At 27.6% G+C, this 21,661-nt stretch overlaps 2 protein-coding genes and 1 long non-coding RNA gene across 4 annotated transcripts in view; 1 reads left to right on the top strand and 2 right to left on the bottom strand.

Moving 5' to 3' along the window:
• The window catches only part of LOC139429853 (uncharacterized), a 45,765-nt gene that overhangs the window by 8,800 nt on the left and 15,304 nt on the right, over window positions 1-21,661 (top strand). The gene's annotated exons all lie outside the window — the stretch shown is intronic.
• On the bottom strand, window positions 911-2,232 carry LOC111422291 (beta-1,4-glucuronyltransferase 1-like). Its single transcript, XM_023055498.2, has 3 exons — window positions 1,837-2,232; window positions 1,185-1,778; window positions 911-1,135 (listed from the first exon to the last, which is right to left on the bottom strand). Exons 1-3 carry the CDS (start codon window positions 2,122-2,124, stop codon window positions 932-934), a joined length of 1,086 nt encoding a protein of 361 aa, XP_022911266.2. The 5' UTR covers window positions 2,125-2,232; the 3' UTR covers window positions 911-931.
• Window positions 15,284-16,621, bottom strand: LOC111422287 (beta-1,4-glucuronyltransferase 1-like). Its single transcript, XM_023055495.2, has 3 exons — window positions 16,564-16,621; window positions 16,018-16,510; window positions 15,284-15,871 (listed from the first exon to the last, which is right to left on the bottom strand). The coding sequence occupies exons 2-3, from the start codon at window positions 16,369-16,371 to the stop codon at window positions 15,299-15,301; spliced, it is 927 nt and encodes a 308-aa protein (XP_022911263.2). The 5' UTR covers window positions 16,372-16,510; window positions 16,564-16,621; the 3' UTR covers window positions 15,284-15,298.

Raw genomic sequence — 21,661 nt, forward strand, 5'->3', positions numbered from 1 at the left:
ACTCGAGATATAAGCAACTTCCGGTTTGAAATGTCAATGTCATTTTGACATATTCTTAATTTTTATAAAATGTCTTAATATTTGTCACAAAAACAAAAATTTATTAAAAAAGATCAAAAATTAAGGTTGGTATTAATATTTAAAAATTAAATTGCTGTCTTCATTGCGGCTAACTTCGGGTTTAATGCTTTTTATTCTAACTTTTTTGTTTTTTGAGATAAGTGCGTCATCTTTGGACTCATTTTAAAGGTTTTTTAATGAAGATGACAAATATGTCAAAATTGACGTTGACGTTTCAAACCGGAAGTGATTGTATTTCCATTAATATTAATGTTAAATATGTCGAGTTTGGACTCATTTTAAAGGATTTTTTATGAAGTTGACAAATATGTCAGAATTAATAGTAATTTTTTGGTTTTTTGAGAGTTTGGACTCACTTTAAAGGTTATTTTATTTTATAAACAACAGCTTACACATTTCGGGCAACAATGGAGATTTTAAAACACCTATTTGAGCGTTGTATGATCTCTATCACACCAAATCTTTTGGTAATTTGGTGGAATTTTGAACTTAGGAATTACATTCCATATTTTTGAGCTTTTTACAATTTATTCTCGCTACTTAACACTACAGTTTTAGCCTTTTCTAGCATGATAAATAACCCTATTGCTTTCATTTTGTGGTGATCATAATGATGAAATTTCTTTTCCAAAATTAATTAAGTACAAACAATTTCAAAGTTACTTAGGGTGGTTTGAATGAAAACGAAGGGATAATCCGTTGGGAATCCCCAACAATTATCCATAAAAGTCGGCGTGGCGTTAATTAAAAAAATAAACCACCAAGTCTTTTAAACTCCCTTTTTTGTACATTCTTTTCATTAAAACCCTTTCTTTTCCAAAACAAACTCCTTTAATGATTTCAAATTCTTTTAATATAACCTACAACCTTTCTTTTTACCATACAAACTCATTAATTCGTGATGAATTACGTTTCTTAGCAAATAATTCGTTTTTGCGACTAATTTCGAAAATTTTGTGAGTTGATCTTTGCTTTTTTTAATTCCAGGACGATGTACTAAAAAGGCGTTGTTTAGAACTAAGTATTGGTAATCCAAGAGGCACATCGAATAAGCCTAAAATTATTTAAAAATTAAACGTGAATTTGGTAAATTTAAATTTTACCTGTGGGATTTTATTGCTTTGCCCCTCCCACGTTAATCGTTCATCAAAAGGTGGATCATTTCTCGTTCCCACATAAAAAGGCTCCCAATGAGAGTATTTTTTCGTCCTCTCACCAACGGCGAAAACATCGTAAGCTTCATCATCAATTTCTTCTTTGCTTTCGATCCATTCATTTAGTTTTGGGATTCGGTGGCAAATCGAACAGATGTCGTGATGAAATAGTTGCGCTAACTTTTCTTTTAGGAGTGTTTGTAGTTGGGTTTTATTGTTGGGGATTTTGGAATGTTTCGCCAATTCAAAAACGGGGGTTACAAAAACGTGGGGTTTCTTAACGTTTATTTGGTTGATGTGGCTTTTATTTGCGATCATATTTAAAAATTTTGCCGAAAAATTAATCGGGGGGTAAAGCTCGATGTCGCTGGCTAAAACGAAATGGGTTTGAGATGTTTGTCTTGCGATGTTCCTCGCGGTGTTTATGGGGTAAGTTAAATTCTTTGAGAATCTGTAACTTGATGATTCTTTTATTGAGTAAGGCGGTTTTTGGTTGCAATTAATTTCGTCGTTGTACCGATTAATAATCGGGGGTTTAGACTCCTATAAAAGAATTTTTTTTAATGTTTTAACTTATTGTATTATTTTTTAACATTTTTACCTTAACCGGGAAATGCTCCCAATCAAAAAAAACGTGGAACGTGACAAATTTTTTAATTTTCGAGTGTCTACAATTCCTCAAATACTTAATACTTCTTAAAGAGAGCTCAAAATCGCTTCCAGGTGCGTAAACTGCCAAGCTAATTGGCCCGTCCCAACGATCAACTAAAGTTTCTATATTTTCCAAGAAACTAAAATCGCCGTGAGTGGTGTAAGTGACACTTTCGCGACAATTAAAGCTTAAACTTGGTAAAACGTAATTGTAAAGAACGAAATACTTCCCTCGCATCCCGATACTTTTCACCAAAACCCGATTATTGCAGTCGATTAATTTTAAAAGCCTTTTCCCGAGACTTAATTCATCGGAACTTGTCGAGAAATCAATTAAATTAATTATTAAAAAATATAACGCTTTAAAATTCATTTTGAGTTTTAACTTGGCTCATTTTCATTGCGATTTAAAGTTGAAATGAGGTTGAGGATAACGATAACCTAGTTTTAAAGCATTCTTTAACACATTCTTTAAGACCTTTTTATATTTATTTATATTCTGAATATACCGGGTGTCCAATTAGTGTAATAAAATGTAATAAAATATGGGGTGTTCCATTTAAATTTACGAAGTTGTACCTTGTACTTTGTTTTTGCAGCACCCTGTATAAACAAAAATATTTTTAGATTATGCACCTTCGAGCATCAAACAACTTTATATATAAACATTTTCTTCTAGCGACACCCTGTAAGGAGATATCGTCCGATATCGCACTAATTGGACACCCTGTATACAGGGAAAGATTTCAAAAATGTAGGCTATTTGAAATATCAAACTGTTACCTCTTCCGGTATAACCACAAGTACCTGGAAACTGAAAATATTTTAGTTAAAAAATTTTCAAACCCCCACTTCATTTGGTTCTCTATACAGCGTGTCCGGAAATTGCGTTTATAAACGAAATGTTTAAAACTAGTCGTTTCGAAGAAAAATTGCATTAAACGATTTGCGACATAAGTATATTATCCTAGTTCTTTCATATTAAAAGTTGTAAAACTTTTACAAACTCTTTTGCATACAAATTCGAGCTTCCCGAGCATTTCCATCGGCCTTACCATGCATAAAATGGATATTGGTATACACGTCGAATGAATATTCAACCATTTTGAGAATTTTAATAGCAATTTGAATTCAAAAATAGGTTACAACTGCTTTTTATTCATCGTTTGACAGTAATAGAATATTTACTAGGATATTTAGAATAATATTTATATATTTGGAAACAACTGGTTGTAAACAATTTTTAATGCAATTAAAACAGCAGAAAAAATAAAGATATACACCAAATTTCGGCATTCTAACCCTTGCCGTTTTTGAGATAACGCTAAAAAAGTATTTTTTGAGTTCTTAGGAAGCATTTTCGGACCGGACTTTATATGTATAAACTTTCCTTGTCCTTGAAATGACGTGTACAACGCAAGATCACCTAATTTCGAAAATAATATATTGTCACAATAAATTATGCATCCATATCTTTTTAACCCCCTGTACACAGGGTGGTTCAAATTCGATGTCCGAATGGGCTAACTCGGAAACTATAAGAGTTAGAAAAAAAGTAGCTTACATGTCATGATCTCGTTTTTCGAGAAACTGCTAATGCCGAAAACCTCAAAACGCTATCGTCTTTTGTTTTTCCCCTAGAGGCCAAAACTGAAAATATCGTAAAACCAACAAGTGCAATTATCTTGGTTATTAAGTTATATCTTAAGAACTAATTGAGATATTGTCCTGAGATAAAAAACATTTTATAGCAAATTTAATTTATATTTAGTACTTTCAAGGTCATCTCTTCAAAACTTCCAATTTCGAGTAAATCCTTTTTTGACTTCAATCACATTCGCATACAATGAGTTAAAAGACATGAATTTTTGTCAAGTTATATCTTAAGAACTAATTAAGATATTGTCCTGAGATAAAAAGCATTTTATAGGAAATTTAATTCATAACCGGTATGTTCAATGTCATATCTTCGTATTTTCAAACTTTGAGGTTATGATTTTTTGAATGCAATCACAATCATACACAGAAGATTCAAAGACATCAATCTTTAAAATATTATATCTCAAGAACTAATTGAGTTAATGCAATGAGATAAAAAGCATTTTATAGAGAATTTAATTTATATTTAGTACTTTCAAGGTCATTTCTTCAAAACTTCCAATTTCGAGTAAATCCTTTTTTGATTTCAATCACGTTCACATACAACGAGTTAAAAGACATGAATTTTTGTCAAGTTATATCTTAAGAACTAATTGAGATATTGTCCTGAGATAAAAAGCATTTTATAGGAAATTTAATTCATAACCGGTACGTTCAATGTCATATCTTCGTATTTTCAATCTTTGAGGTTATGATTTTTTGAATACAATCACGATCATACCCAGAAGATTCAAAGACATCAATCTTTAAAATGTTATATCTCAAGAACTAATTGAGTTAATGCAATGAGATAAAAAGCATTTTATAGAGAATTTAATTTATATTTAGTACGTTCAAGGTTATTTCTTCAAAACTTCCAATTTCGAGTAAATCCTTTTTTGATTTCAATCACACTCGCATACAATGAGTTAAAAGACATGAGTTTTTGTCAAGTTATATCTTAAGAACTAATTGAGATATTGTCCTGAGATAAAAAGCATTTTAAAGGAAATTTAATTCATAACTGGAATGTTCAATGTCATATCTTCGTATTTTCCATCTTTGAGGTTATGATTTTTTGAATACAATCACAATCATACACAGAAGATTCAGACATCAATCTTTAAAATGTTATATCTCAAGAACTAATTGAGTTAATGCAATGAGATAAAAAGCATTTTATAGAAAATTTAATTTATGTTTAGTACGTTCAAGGTCATTTCTTCAAAACTTCCAATTTCGAGTAAATCCTTTTTTGATTTCAATCACACTCGCATACAATGAGTTAAAAGACATGAATTTTTGTCAAGTTATATCTTAAGAACTAATTGAGATATTGTCCTGAGATAAAAAGCATTTTATAGGAAATTTAATTCATAACCGGTATGTTCAATGTCATATCTTCGTATTTTCAAACTTTGAGGTTATGATTTTTTGAATACAATTATAATCATACACAGAAGATTCAAAGACATCAATCTTTAAAATGTTATATCTCAAGAACTAATTGAGTTAATGCAATGAGATAAAAAGCATTTTATAGAGAATTTAATTTATATTTAGTGCGTTCAAGGTCATTTCTTCAAAACTTCCAATTTCGAGTAAATCCTTTTTTGATTTCAATCACACTCACATACAACGAGTTAAAAGACATGAATTTTTGTCAAGTTATATCTTAGGAACTAATTGAGATATTGTCCTGAGATAAAAAGCATTTTATAGGAAATTTAATTCATAACCGGTATGTTCAATGTCATATCTTCGTATTTTCAAACTTTGAGGTTATGATTTTTTGAATACAATTATAATCATACACAGAAGATTCAAAGACATCAATCTTTAAAATGTTATATCTCAAGAACTAATTGAGTTAATGCAATGAGATAAAAAGCATTTTATAGAGAATTTAATTTATATTTAGTACGTTCAAGGTCATTTCTTCAAAACTTCCAATTTCGAGTAAATCCTTTTTTGACTTCAATCACACTCACATCCAATGAGTTAAAAGACATGAATTTTTGTCAAGTTATATCTTAAGAACTAATTGAGATATTGTCCTGAGATAAAAAGCATTTTATAGGAAATTTAATTCATAACCGGTATGTTCAATGTCATATCTTCGTATTTTCAAACTTTGAGGTTATGATTTTTTGAATACAATTATAATCATACACAGAAGATTCAAAGACATCAATCTTTAAAATGTTATATCTCAAGAACTAATTGAGTTAATGCAATGAGATAAAAAGCATTTTATAGAGAATTTAGTTTATATTTAGTACGTTCAAGGTCATTTCTTCAAAACTTCCAATTTCGAGTAAATCCTTTTTTGATTTCAATCACACTCGCATACAATGAGTTAAAAGACATGAATTTTTGTCAAGTTATATCTTAGGAACTAATTGAGATATTGTCCTGAGATAAAAAGCATTTTATAGGAAATTTAATTCATAACCGGTACGTTCAATGTCATATCTTCGTATTTTCAATCTTTGAGGTTATGATTTTTTGAATACAATCACGATCATACCCAGAAGATTCAAAGACATCAATCTTTAAAATGTTATATCTCAAGAACTAATTGAGTTAATGCAATGAGATAAAAAGCATTTTATAGAAAATTTAATTTATGTTTAGTACGTTCAAGGTCATTTCTTCAAAACTTCCAATTTCGAGTAAATCCTTTTTTGATTTCAATCACACTCGCATACAATGAGTTAAAAGACATGAATTTTTGTCAAGTTATATCTTAAGAACTAATTGAGATATTGTCCTGAGATAAAAAGCATTTTATAGGAAATTTAATTCATAACCGGAATGTTCAATGTCACATCTTCGTATTTTCAAACTTTGAGGTTATGATTTTTTGAATACAATCACAATCATACACAGAAGATTCAAAGACATCAATCTTTAAAATATTATATCTCAAGAACCAATTGAGTTAATGCAATGAGATAAAAAGCATTTTATAGAAAATTTAATTTGTATTTAGTACGTTCAAGGTCATTTCTTCAAAACTTCCAATTTCGAATAAATCCTTTTTTGACTTCAATCACACTCACATCCAATGAGTTAAAAGACATGAATTTTTGTCAAGTTATATCTTAAGAACTAATTGAGATATTGTCCTGAGATAAAAAGCATTTTATAGGAAATTTAATTCATAACCGGTATGTTTAATGTCATATCTTCGTATTTTCAAACTTTGAGGTTATGATTTTTTGAATACAATCACAATCATACACAGAAGATTCAAAGACATCAATCTTTAAAATATTATATCTCAAGAACTAATTGAGTTAATGCAATGAGATAAAAAGCATTTTATAGAGAATTTAGTTTATATTTAGTACGCTCAAGGTCATTTCTTCAAAACTTCCAATTTCGAGTAAATCCTTTTTTGACTTCAATCACACTCACATCCAATGAGTTAAAAGACATGAATTTTTGTCAAGTTATATCTTAAGAACTAATTGAGATATTGTCCTGAGATAAAAAGCATTTTATAGGAAATTTAATTCATAACCGGAATGTTCAATGTCATACCTTCGTATTTTCAAACTTTGAGGTTATGATTTTTTGAATACAATCACAATCATACACAGAAGATTCAAAGACATCAATCTTTAAAATATTATATCTCAAGAACTAATTGAGTTAATGCAATGAGATAAAAAGCATTTTATAGAGAATTTAATTTATATTTAGTACGTTCAAGGTCATTTCTTCAAAACTTCCAATTTCGAATAAATCCTTTTTTGACTTCAATCACACTCACATACAATGAATTAAAAGACATGAATTTTTGTCAAGTTATATCTTAAGAACTAATTGAGATATTGTCCTGAGATAAAAAGCATTTTATAGGAAATTTAATTCATAACCGGAATGTTCAATGTCATATCTTCGTATTTTCAAACTTTGAGGTTATGATTTTTTGAATACAATCACAATCATACACAGAAGATTCAAAGACATCAATCTTTAAAATATTATATCTCAAGAACTAATTGAGTTAATGCAATGAGATAAAAAGCATTTTATAGAGAATTTAATTTATATTTAGTACGTTCAAGGTCATTTCTTCAAAACTTCCAATTTCGAGTAAATCCTTTTTTGACTTCAATCACACTCACATCCAATGAGTTAAAAGACATGAATTTTTGTCAAGTTATATCTTAAGAACTAATTGAGATATTGTCCTGAGATAAAAAGCATTTTATAGGAAATTTAATTCATAACCTGTATGTTCAATGTCATATCTTCGTATTTTCAAACTTTGAGGTTATGATTTTTTGAATGCAATCACAATCATACACAGAAGATTCAAAGACATCAATCTTTAAAATGTTATATCTCAAGAACTAATTGAGTTAATGCAATGAGATAAAAAGCATTTTATAGAGAATTTAATTTATATTTAGTATGTTCAAGGTCATTTCTTCAAAACTTTCAATTTCGAGTAAATCCTTTTTTGATTTCAATCACACTAGCATACAATGAGTTAAAAGACATGAATTTTTGTCAAGTTATATCTTAAGAACTAATTGAGATATTGTCCTGAGATAAAAAGCATTTTATAGGAAATTTAATTCATAACCGGTATGTTCAATGTCATATCTTCGATTTTTCAAACTTTGAGGTTATGATTTTTTGAATACAATCACAATCATACACAGAAGATTCAAAGACATCAATCTTTAAAATGTGATATCTCAAGAACTAATTGAGTTAATGCAATGAGATAAAAAGCGTTTTATAGAGAATTTAGTTTATGTTTAGTACGTTCAAGGTCATTTCTTCAAAACTTCCAATTTCGAGTAAATCCTTTTTTGACTTCAATCACACTCACATACAATGAGTTAAAAGACATGAATTTTTGTCAAGTTATATCTTAAGAACTAATTGAGATATTGTCCTGAGATAAAAAGCATTTTATAGGAAATTTAATTCATAACCGGTATGTTCAATGTCATATCTTCGTATTTTCAAACTTTGAGGTTATGATTTTTTGAATACAATCACAATCATACACAGAAGATTCAAAGACATCAATCTTTAAAATGTTATATCTCAAGAACTAATTGAGTTAATGCAATGAGATAAAATGCATTTTATAGAGAATTTAATTTATATTTAGTACGTTCAAGGTTATTTCTTCAAAACTTCCAATTTCGAGTAAATCCTTTTTTGACTTCAATCACACTCGCATACAATGAGTTAAAAGACATGAATTTTTGTCAAGTTATATCTTAAGAACTAATTGAGATATTGTCCTGAGATAAAAAGCACTTTATAGGAAATTTAATTCATAACCGGTATGTTCAATGTCATATCTTCGTATTTTCAAACTTTGAGGTTATGATTTTTTGAATATAAACACAATCATACACAGAAGATTCAAAGACATCAATCTTTAAAATGTTATATCTCAAGAACTAATTGAGTTAATGCAATGAGATAAAAAGCATTTTATAGAGAATTTTAATTTATATTTAGTACGTTCAAGGTCATTTCTTCAAAACTTCCAATTTCGAGTAAATCCTTTTTTGACTTCAATCACACTCACATACAATGAGTTAAAAGACATGAATTTTTGTCAAGTTATATCTTAAGAACTAATTGAGATATTGTCCTGAGATAAAAAGCATTTTACAGGAAATTTAATTCATAACCGATATGTTCAATGTCAGATCTTCGTATTTTCAAACTTTGAGGTTATGATTTTTTGAATACAATCACAATCATACACAGAAGATTCAAAGACATCAATCTTTAAAATGTGATATCTCAAGAACTAATTGAGTTAATGCAATGAGATAAAAAGCGTTTTATAGAGAATTTAGTTTATGTTTAGTACGTTCAAGGTCATTTCTTCAAAACTTCCAATTTCGAGTAAATCCTTTTTTGACTTCAATCACACTCACATACAATGAGTTAAAAGACATGAATTTTTGTCAAGTTATATCTTAAGAACTAATTGAGATATTGTCCTGAGATAAAAAGCATTTTATAGGAAATTTAATTCATAACCGGTATGTTCAATGTCATATCTTCGTATTTTCAAACTTTGAGGTTATGATTTTTTGAATACAATCACAATCATACACAGAAGATTCAAAGACATCAATCTTTAAAATGTGATATCTCAAGAACTAATTGAGTTAATGCAATGAGATAAAAAGCATTTTATAGAGAATTTAATTTATATTTAGTACTTTCAAGGTCATTTCTTCAAAACTTCCAATTTCGAGTAAATCCTTTTTTGACTTCAATCACACTTACATACAATGAGTTAAAAGACATGAATTTTTGTCAAGTTATATCTTAGGAACTAATTGAGATATTGTCCTGAGATAAAAAGCATTTTATAGGAAATTTAATTCATAACCGGTATGTTCAATGTCATATCTTCGTATTTTCAAACTTTGAGGTTATGATTTTTTGAATACAATCACAATCATACACAGAAGATTCAAAGACATCAATCTTTAAAATGTGATATCTCAAGAACTAATTGAGTTAATGCAATGAGATAAAAAGCATTTTATAGAGAATTTAATTTATATTTAGTACGTTCAAGGTCATTTCTTCAAAACTTCCAATTTCGAGTAAATCCTTTTTTGACTTCAATCACACTCACATACAATGAGTTAAAAGACATGAATTTTTGTCAAGTTATATCTTAAGAACTAATTGAGATATTGTCCTGAGATAAAAAGCATTTTATAGGAAATTTAATTCATAACCGGTATGTTCAATGTCATATCTTCGTATTTTCAAACTTTGAGGTTATGATTTTTTGAATACAATCACAATCATACACAGAAGATTCAAAGACATCAATCTTTAAAATGTGATATCTCAAGAACTAATTGAGTTAATGCAATGAGATAAAAAGCGTTTTATAGAGAATTTAGTTTATGTTTAGTACGTTCAAGGTCATTTCTTCAAAACTTCCAATTTCGAGTAAATCCTTTTTTGACTTCAATCACACTCACATCCAATGAGTTAAAAGACATGAATTTTTGTCAAGTTATATCTTAAGAACTAATTGAGATATTGTCCTGAGATAAAAAGCATTTTATAGGAAATTTAATTCATAACCGGTATGTTCAATGTCATATCTTCGTATTTTTAAACTTTGAGGTTATGATTTTTTGAATACAATCACAATCATACACAGAAGATTCAAAGACATCAATCTTTAAAATGTTATATCTCAAGAACTAATTGAGTTAATGTAATGAGATAAAAAGCATTTTATAGAGAATTTAATTTATATTTAGTACGTTCAAGGTCATTTCTTTAAAACTTCCAATTTCGAGTAAATCCTTTTTTGACTTCAATCACACTCGCATACAATGAGTTAAAAGACATGAATTTTTGTCAAGTTATATCTTAAGAACTAATTGAGATATTGTCCTGAGATAAAAAGCATTTTACAGGAAATTTAATTCATAACCGGTATGTTCAATGTCACATCTTCGTATTTTCAAACTTTGAGGTTATGATTTTTTGAATACAATCACAATCATACACAGAAGATTCAAAGACATCAATCTTTAAAATGTGATATCTCAAGAACTAATTGAGTTAATGCAATGAGATAAAAAGCATTTTATAGAGAATTTAATTTATATTTAGTACGCTCAAGGTCATTTCTTCAAAACTTCCAATTTCGAGTAAATCCTTTTTTGACTTCAATCACACTCACATACAATGAGTTAAAAGACATGAATTTTTGTCAAGTTATATCTTAGGAACTAATTGAGATATTGTCCTGAGATAAAAAGCATTTTATAGGAAATTTAATTCATAACCGGTATGTTCAATGTCATATCTTCGTATTTTCAAACTTTGAGGTTATGATTTTTTGAATGCAATCACGATCATACACAGAAGATTCAAAGACATCAATCTTTAAAATGTTATATCTCAAGAACTAATTGAGTTAATGCAATGAGATAAAAAGCATTTTATAGAGAATTTAATTTATATTTAGTACGTTCAAGGTCATTTCTTCAAAACTTGCAATTTCGAGTAAATCCTTTTTTGATTTCAATCACACTCGCATACAATGAGTTAAAAGACATGAATTTTTGTCAAGTTATATCTTAGGAACTAATTGAGATATTGTCCTGAGATAAAAAGCATTTTATAGGAAATTTAATTCATAACCGGTATGTTCAATGTCATATCTTCGTATTTTCAATCTTTGAGGTTATGATTTTTTGAATACAATCATGATCATACCCAGAAGATTCAAAGACATCAATCTTTAAAATGTTATATCTCAAGAACTAATTTAGTTAATGCAATGAGATAAAAAGCATTTTATAGAGAATTTAATTTATATTTAGTACGCTCAAGGTCATTTCTTCAAAACTTCCAATTTCGAGTAAATCCTTTTTTGACTTCAATCACACTCGCATACAATGAGTTAAAAGACATGAATTTTTGTCAAGTTATATCTTAAGAACTAATTGAGATATTGTCCTGAGATAAAAAGCATTTTATAGGAAATTTAATTCATAACCGGTATGTTCAATGTCATATCTTCGATTTTTCAAACTTTGAGGTTATGATTTTTTGAATACAATCACAATCATACACAGAAGATTCAAAGACATCAATCTTTAAAATATTATATCTCAAGAACTAATTGAGTTAATGCAATGAGATAAAAAGCATTTTATAGAGAATTTAATTTATATTTAGTACTTTCAAGGTCATTTCTTCAAAACTTCCAATTTCGAGTAAATCCTTTTTTGACTTCAATCACACTCACATACAATGAGTTAAAAGACATGAATTTTTGTCAAGTTATATCTTAAGAACTAATTGAGATATTGTCCTGAGATAAAAAGCATTTTATAGGAAATTTAATTCATAACCTGTATGTTCAATGTCATATCTTCGTATTTTCAAACTTTGAGGTTATGATTTTTTGAATGCAATCACAATCATACACAGAAGATTCAAAGACATCAATCTTTAAAATGTTATATCTCAAGAACTAATTGAGTTAATGCAATGAGATAAAAAGCATTTTATAGAGAATTTTAATTTATATTTAGTACGTTCAAGGTCATTTCTTCAAAACTTCCAATTTCGAGTAAATCCTTTTTTGACTTCAATCACACTCGCATACAATGAGTTAAAAGACATGAATTTTTGTCAAGTTATATCTTAAGAACTAATTGAGATATTGTCCTGAGATAAAAAGCACTTTATAGGAAATTTAATTCATAACCGGTATGTTCAATGTCATATCTTCGTATTTTCAAACTTTGAGGTTATGATTTTTTGAATATAAACACAATCATACACAGAAGATTCAAAGACATCAATCTTTAAAATGTTATATCTCAAGAACTAATTGAGTTAATGCAATGAGATAAAAAGCATTTTATAGAGAATTTTAATTTATATTTAGTACGTTCAAGGTCATTTCTTCAAAACTTCCAATTTCGAGTAAATCCTTTTTTGATTTCAATCACACTAGCATACAATGAGTTAAAAGACATGAATTTTTGTCAAGTTATATCTTAAGAACTAATTGAGATATTGTCCTGAGATAAAAAGCATTTTATAGGAAATTTAATTCATAACCGGTATGTTCAATGTCACATCTTCGTATTTTCAAACTTTGAGGTTATGATTTTTTGAATACAATCACAATCACACACAGAAGATTCAAAGACATCAATCTTTAAAATGTTATATCTCAAGAACTAATTGAGTTAATGCAATGAGATAAAAAGCATTTTATAGAGAATTTAATTTATATTTAGTACGTTCAAGGTCATTTCTTCAAAACTTCCAATTTCGAGTAAATCCTTTTTTGATTTCAATCACACTCGCATACAATGAGTTAAAAGACATGAATTTTTGTCAAGTTATATCTTAGGAACTAATTGAGATATTGTCCTGAGATAAAAAGCATTTTATAGGAAATTTAATTCATAACCGGTATGTTCAATGTCATATCTTCGTATTTTCAATCTTTGAGGTTATGATTTTTTGAATACAATCATGATCATACCCAGAAGATTCAAAGACATCAATCTTTAAAATGTTATATCTCAAGAACTAATTTAGTTAATGCAATGAGATAAAAAGCATTTTATAGAGAATTTAATTTATATTTAGTACGCTCAAGGTCATTTCTTCAAAACTTCCAATTTCGAGTAAATCCTTTTTTGACTTCAATCACACTCGCATACAATGAGTTAAAAGACATGAATTTTTGTCAAGTTATATCTTAAGAACTAATTGAGATATTGTCCTGAGATAAAAAGCACTTTATAGGAAATTTAATTCATAACCGGTATGTTCAATGTCATATCTTCGTATTTTCAAACTTTGAGGTTATGATTTTTTGAATACAATCACAATCATACACAGAAGATTCAAAGACATCAATCTTTAAAATGTTATATCTCAAGAACTAATTGAGTTAATGCAATGAGATAAAAAGCATTTTATAGAGAATTTAATTTATATTTAGTACTTTCAAGGTCATTTCTTCAAAACTTCCAATTTCGAGTAAATCCTTTTTTGACTTCAATCACACTCACATACAATGAGTTAAAAGACATGAATTTTTGTCAAGTTATATCTTAAGAACTAATTGAGATATTGTCCTGAGATAAAAAGCATTTTATAGGAAATTTAATTCATAACCGGTATGTTCAATGTCATATCTTCGTATTTTCAAACTTTGAGGTTATGATTTTTTGAATACAATCACAATCATACACAGAAGATTCAAAGACATCAATCTTTAAAATGTTATATCTCAAGAACTAATTGAGTTAATGCAATGAGATAAAAAGCATTTTATAGAGAATTTAATTTATATTTAGTACTTTCAAGGTCATTTCTTCAAAACTTCCAATTTCGAGTAAATCCTTTTTTGACTTCAATCACACTCACATACAATGAGTTAAAAGACATGAATTTTTGTCAAGTTATATCTTAAGAACTAATTGAGATATTGTCCTGAGATAAAAAGCATTTTATAGGAAATTTAATTCATAACCGGTATGTTCAATGTCATATCTTCGTATTTTCAAACTTTGAGGTTATGATTTTTTGAATATAAACACAATCATACACAGAAGATTCAAAGACATCAATCTTTAAAATATTATATCTCAAGAACTAATTGAGATAATGCAATGAGATAAAAAGCATTTTATAGAGAATTTAATTTATATTTAGTACGTTCAAGGTCATTTCTTCAAATTTTCAAATTCCGAAGAAACATTTTTTTTTGTTTCAACCATACCAATAGATATTAGGTTGAAAAACAACGACCTTTATGGAATCATATCTCACGAACGAATTTAGATATCAACATGAAATAACAAGCATTTAAAAGTAAATTTAATTAGTATTTAATTTGTTCAAGGTCATTTCTTCAAATTATCACAACAAAACATAGTTTCGACTTAAAGCGCTTCGGCGTTTTGTAATTCTAAGTCTCTTTAGTTGTAGAAGTGGTCTAGAATTCAAAACACTTTAATAGGTCACTTGATATCATATCAATGTAATGTCTTAGTTGACTCAAATTCTTAAAAACTGTCTACTTTTGTATCGTTATCTTATCGATGTAGCGCCTCGGCCGCGAGCAACCTCGGCTTCGACTCATACATTCTTGAGAACTGTGATAATCATGGAATCACTTAATCGCGTTAAAATTGACTCGTTTATCGTCTGTGTTTCTTTATATTAAAATAAATACAGAGTAATGAATCGAACATTTATTTCTGAATCAAAAACGTATTTAAAATCAAAAAATTATAATCTTCGAATCGATTTTTCTCATCTTCATCCTTACTGCCAATGTAAAATAATTTCAAATTAGGCAACTTCTTATCAAAACTAACCACATCAAAATCGCCCTCTAACTCCTCAAAATCGCGCGATAAATAATCGGAAATATTAATTTCCTTACACCCAAAACAATTAGTTTTTAAATAAACCCTCCCAGTTCCGTTCAATAAAACCTCCTTCAACTCCCTTTTATTTCTTGGCACCCCAACATTCTCATCGATTTGAAAAAGGGGTAAAACAAAGATCGCCGGTTTAAAATCGTAATAATCACGATGATTTTTTAACATGTTAAAAAATGAATTCACCAAATTTTTCGGGGGGATCAAATCGATTCTTGAAGAAAAAATAAAATGAGTTTGACTCGCGTATTTAGCAACATTCTCGGCTAAATTAATCGGATATTTTTTGTTTTGGACATTCTTAAATTTTTGTTTAAAATCGTTGGATTCGGAACATTTAAAATCGTCGCTAAACGCTTTTATTAATTGAGACGAGGAATCCTAAAAATAAAAATAAAAACAAAAATAAACGTTAAATTATTGATTATACATGAACGCGACAAATTTAATAATAAAATTAATGCGTCAACCGTAAATTAACGGCAATAATTATTTTGTTACCAAAATGAATATGAAATTAAATTTACCGTTTTGGGTAAATCGTCTCGTTTAAATATCAAATGAAAGGTAACCATTTTTTTAATCTTTTTCGTTCGACAGCGTCTTAGGTAAGAAATAATTTCCATTACGTTGTAAAATTGATCTCCCGGCAAATAAACGGCGATGCTAAAAGGTCCGTCAAAGGATGAAACGGCATCTTCAAGACGTAACAGGTCTTCAGGTAACGAGCGCGCGTAAGTGGCGAAAGTGATGCTTTCGTCGCATTCGAAACGTTTACCGGCGGCAATAAAATTGTAAAAGACGCGATAATCGTCGACGGTTTCGAATTTCGATTCAATACGGATGTTTTCGCACTTTGTTAGGTTTTTTAGGTAGCTCATTTTTGGATTTTTTAAACGAAATTGGTCGTAAGATAATCCAAAAATTGCGACCGCTATGAATATTATTGCGAATATAAAGCGGTTTTTTCTGTTTTCGGAGTGGATCGTTGAGGAATCTTCAGGTTTTTTAAAAAGTTTCCTAAAAATAACTTAATTTATTTTACATACTTATTTACTTTCATTAGATGTTACCTGTTCTTCTTGAATGTTGTAAAATTCGATTTATTTCTTTTTTTATAACGAGAGTACATTTTGTGTTTTGAATTGTCACAAATTATTTTTGACGTTTATTTCAATTATTTTTCTGATTTAATTTTGATACATATATTACTTGCCAATATTAATATAATGAAGGTAATAACAACATGGTCATTGAGTTGAATACTTCAGCTATTATTATTTGAGAAGAGCTTCATTAGTAGACAAGTCAAGAGAGTTCTGGATCAAAATTTAATCCCCTATGACGTCACGCTCCAATGTTATAACTATAGCGAAAGTGACCAACCTAAATCTGGGGGAAAAAAGTAACTAGATACGGAAGGCCAAGGGCAGCTTTTCCAATACCAACCTAAATCTAGTTACTTTTATACCCTACCCCTACACTATAAAAGAATTAACTTTTGATCCAAAACTCTCATTACTTATCTAAATATTGTTCAAAGCTTGCCATTTATTCTTATTTTTATCGTAACTGTTTTGAATGTGATTTAAAATCAATTTTTTAACACAAACTTTCAATGCTTCCACCAGGTGGCGCTGCATATTGACATAAAATTGACATTTTTTGAGGTTATCTTAATAATCAAAGGTCGTATCAAAAAGTTTTTCAAATAAAATTTGTTTAAAATCAAATTTAACATAATTTTCGTTTGAAACATTTTTTAAATTTCCTGCTAGATGATACTGTTTGCTAGTATAAGGTGTTTTTTATTTCCCTCTGAATAGTACGGCATTTCAAGATACGTATTTTTGTTTTTTTCGAAAAATGTTTCATATAATACTTAATTAGAATACGATTTAAAATCGTTTTATCAAAACAAACGTTTAATATTTCCACAAGGTGGCGCTGTATACTGATATAGAATTGACATTTTTTGAGGTTATCTTAATAATTAAAGGTCGTATCAAAAAGTTATTCAAATAAAATTTGTTTAAAATGAAATGAGAAATATTTTTTGTTTGAACATTTTTTTAAAATTCTTGTTAGGTGGCGCTGTTTACTAGTATGAGATTAATTTCCCTCTGCATAGTATGGCATTTCAAAATACGCATTTTTGTTTTTTTCGAAAAATGTTTCATATAATACTTACTTAGAATACGATTTAAAATCGTTTTATCAAAACAAACGTTTAATATTTCCACAAGATGGCGCTGTATACTCATATAGAATTGATATTTTTTGAGGTTATCTTAATAATTAAAGGTTATATAAAAAATTTTTTCAAATAAAATTTGTTTAGAATCAAATTAGAAATATTTTTTGTTTGAAAAATTTTTCAAAATTATTATTGGGCGGCGCTGTTTACTAGTATGAGATGTTTTTTATTTCCCTCTGCGTAGTATGGCATTTCAAAATACGTATTTTTGTTTTTTTCGAAAAATGTTTCATATAATACTTAATTAGAATACAATTTAAAATCGTTTTATCAAAACAAACTTTTAATATTTCCACAAGGTGGCGCTGTATACTGATATAGAATTGACATTTTTTGAGGTTATCTTAATAATTAAAGGTCGTATCAAAAAGTTATTCAAATAAAATTTGGTTAAAATGAAATGAGAAATATTTTTTGTTTGAACATTTTTTTAAAATTCTTGTTAGGTGGCGCTGTTTACTAGTATGAGATTAATTTCCCTCTGCATAGTATGGCATTTCAAAATACGCATTTTTGTTTTTTTCGAAAAATGTTTCATATAATACTTAATTAGAATACGATTTAAAATCGTTTTATCAAAACAAACGTTTAATATTTCCACAAGGTGGCGCTGTATACTGATATAGAATTGACATTTTTTGAGGTTATCTTAATAATTAAAGGTCGTATCAAAAAAATTTTCAAATAAAATTTGATTAAAATCAAATTTAACATAATTTTCGTTTGAAAAAGTTTTCAAAATTCCTGCTAGATGATACTGTTTGCTAGTATAAGGGGTTTTTTATTTCCCTCTGAATAGTACGGCATTTCAAGATTAGTATTTTTGTTTTTTTCGAAAAATGTTTCATATAATACTTAATTAGAGTACGATTTAAAATCGTTTTATCAAAACAAACGTTTAATATTTCCACAAGATGGCGCTGTATACTCATATAGAATTGATATTTTTTGAGGTTATCTTAATAATTAAAGGTTATATAAAAAAATTTTTCAAATAAAATTGGTTTAGAATCAAATTAGAAACATTTTTTGTTTGAAAATTTTTTTAAAATTCTTGCTAGGTGGCGCTGTTTACTAGTATGAGATGTTTTTTATTTCCCTCTGAATAGTACGACATTTTAAGATATATCTAAACCTTATTTTTGTTTTTTTCGAAAAATGTTTCATATAATACATATTTAGAATACGATTTAAAATCGTTTTTTTTAATTCAAACTTTTAATATTTCCACAAGATGGCGCTGTATACTCATATAGAATTGATATTTTTTGAGGTTATCTTAATAATTAAAGGTCGTATCAAAAAGTTTTTCAAATGAAATTTGTTTAAAATCAAATTAGAAATATTTTTTGTATGAAAAATTTTTCAAAATTCTTGCTAGGTGGCGCTGTTTACTAGTATGAGATGTTTTTTATTTCCCTCTGAATAGTACGACATTTTAAGATATATCTAAACCTTATTTTTGTTTGTTTCGAAAAATGTTTCATGTAATACATATTTAGAATACGATTTAAAATCGTTTTTTTTAATTCAAACTTTTAATATTTCCACAAGATGGCGCTGTATACTCGTATAGAATTGATATTTTTTGAGGTTATCTTAATAATTAAAGGTCGTATCAAAAAATTTTTCAAATAAAATTTGATTAAAATCAAATTTAACATAATTTTCGTTTGAAAAAGTTTTCAAAATTCCTGCTAGATGATACTGTTTGCTAGTATAAGGGGTTTTTTATTTCCCTCTGAATAGTACGGCATTTCAAGATTCGCATTTTTGTTTTTTTCGAAAAATGTTTCATATAATACTTAATTAGAGTACGATTTAAAATCGTTTTTTCAAAACAAACTTTTAATATTTCCACAAGGTGGCGCTGTATACTGATATAGAATTGATATTTTTTGAGGTTATCTTAATAATTAAAGGTCGTATCAAAAAATTTTTCAAATAGAATTTGTTTAGAATCAAATTAGAAATATTTTTTGTTTGAAAATTTTTTTAATATTCTTGCTAGGTGGCGCTGTTTACTAGTATGAGATGTTTTTTATTTCCCTCTGAATAGTACGACATTTTAAGATATATCTAAACCTTATTTTTGTTTTTTTCGAAAAATGTTTCATATAATACATATTTAGAATACGATTTAAAATCGTTATTTTAAATTCAAACTTTTAATATTTCCACAAGATGGCGCTGTATACTCGTATAGAATTGATATTTTTTGAGGTTATCTTAATAATTAAAGGTCGTATCAAAAAATTTTTCAAATAAAATTTGTTTAAAATCAAATTTAACATAATTTTCGTTTGAAAAATTTTTTAAATTTCCTGCTAGATGATACTGTTTGCTAGTATAAGGGGTTTTTTTATTTCCCTCTGAATAGTACGGCATTTCAAGATACGTATTTTTGTTTTTTTCGAAAAATGTTTCATATAATACTTAATTAGAATATAATTTAAAATCGTTTTATCAAAACAAACTTTTAATATTTCCACAAGATGGCGCTGTATACTCATATAGAATTGATATTTTTTGAGGTTATCTCAATAATTAAAGGTCGTATCAAAAAGTTTTTCAAATAAAATTTGTTTAAAATCAAATTAGAAATATTCTTTGTTTGAAAAAATTTTGAAAATTCTTGCTAGGTGGCGCTGTTTACTAGTATGAGATTAATTTCCCTCTGCATAGTATGGCATTTCAAAATACGTATTTTTGTTTTTTTCGAAAAATGTTTCATATAATACTTAATTAGAATACGATTTAAAATCGTTTTATCAAAACAAACGTTTAATATTTCCACAAGGTGGCGCTGTATACTGATATAAAATTGACATTTTTTGAGGTTATCTTATTAATTAAAGGTCGTATCAAAAAGTTTTTCAACTAAAATTTGTTTAGAATCAAATTAGAAACATTTTTTGTTTGAAAAATTTTTCAAAATTCTTGCTAGGGGCGCTGTTTACCAGTATGAGATGTTTTTTATTTCCCTCTGCATAGTATGGCATTTCAAAATACGTATTGTTGTTTTTTTCGAAAAATGTTTCATATAATACTTACTTAGAATACGATTTAAAATCGTTTTATCAAAACAAACGTTTAATATTTCCACAAGGTGGCGCTGTATACTGATATAGAATTGACATTTTTTGAGGTTACCTTAATAATTAAAGGTCGTATCAAAAAGTTATTCAAATAAAATTTGTTTAAAATGAAATGAGAAATATTTTTTGTTTGAAAAATTTTTTAAAGTTCTTGCTAGGGGCGCTGTTTACCAGTATGAGATGTTTTTTATTTCCCTCTGCATAGTATGGCATTTCAAAATACGTATTGTTGTTTTTTTCGAAAAATGTTTCATATAATACTTAATTAGAATACGATTTAAAATCGTTTTATCAAAACAAACTTTTGATATTTCCACAAGATGGCGCTGTATACTCGTATAGAATTGACATTTTTTGAGGATATCTTAATAATTAAAGGTCGTATCAAAAAGTTTTTCAAATAAAATTTGTTTAAAATCAAATTTAACATAATTTTCGTTTGAAACATTTTTTAAATTTCCTGCTAGATGATACTGTTTGCTAGTATAAGGTGTTTTTTATTTCCCTCTGAATAGTACGGCATTTCAAGATACGTATTTTTGTTTTTTTCGAAAAATGTTTCATATAATACTTAATTAGAGTACGATTTAAAATCGTTTTTTTTAATTTAAACTTTTAATATTTCCACAAGATGGCGCTGTATACTCATATAGAATTGATATTTTTTGAGGTTATCTCGATAATTAAAGGTCGTATCAAAAAAATTTTCAAATAAAATTTGTTTAAAATCAAATTATTAATATTTTTTGTTTGAAAAATTTTTCAAAATTCTTAAAATTTACTTAAGTAGACGAGAAGGAACATTTCAATTTTCAA

Source organism: Onthophagus taurus, chromosome 5 (assembly GCF_036711975.1).
Source record: "Onthophagus taurus isolate NC chromosome 5, IU_Otau_3.0, whole genome shotgun sequence".
NCBI lineage: Eukaryota > Metazoa > Arthropoda > Insecta > Coleoptera > Scarabaeidae > Onthophagus > Onthophagus taurus.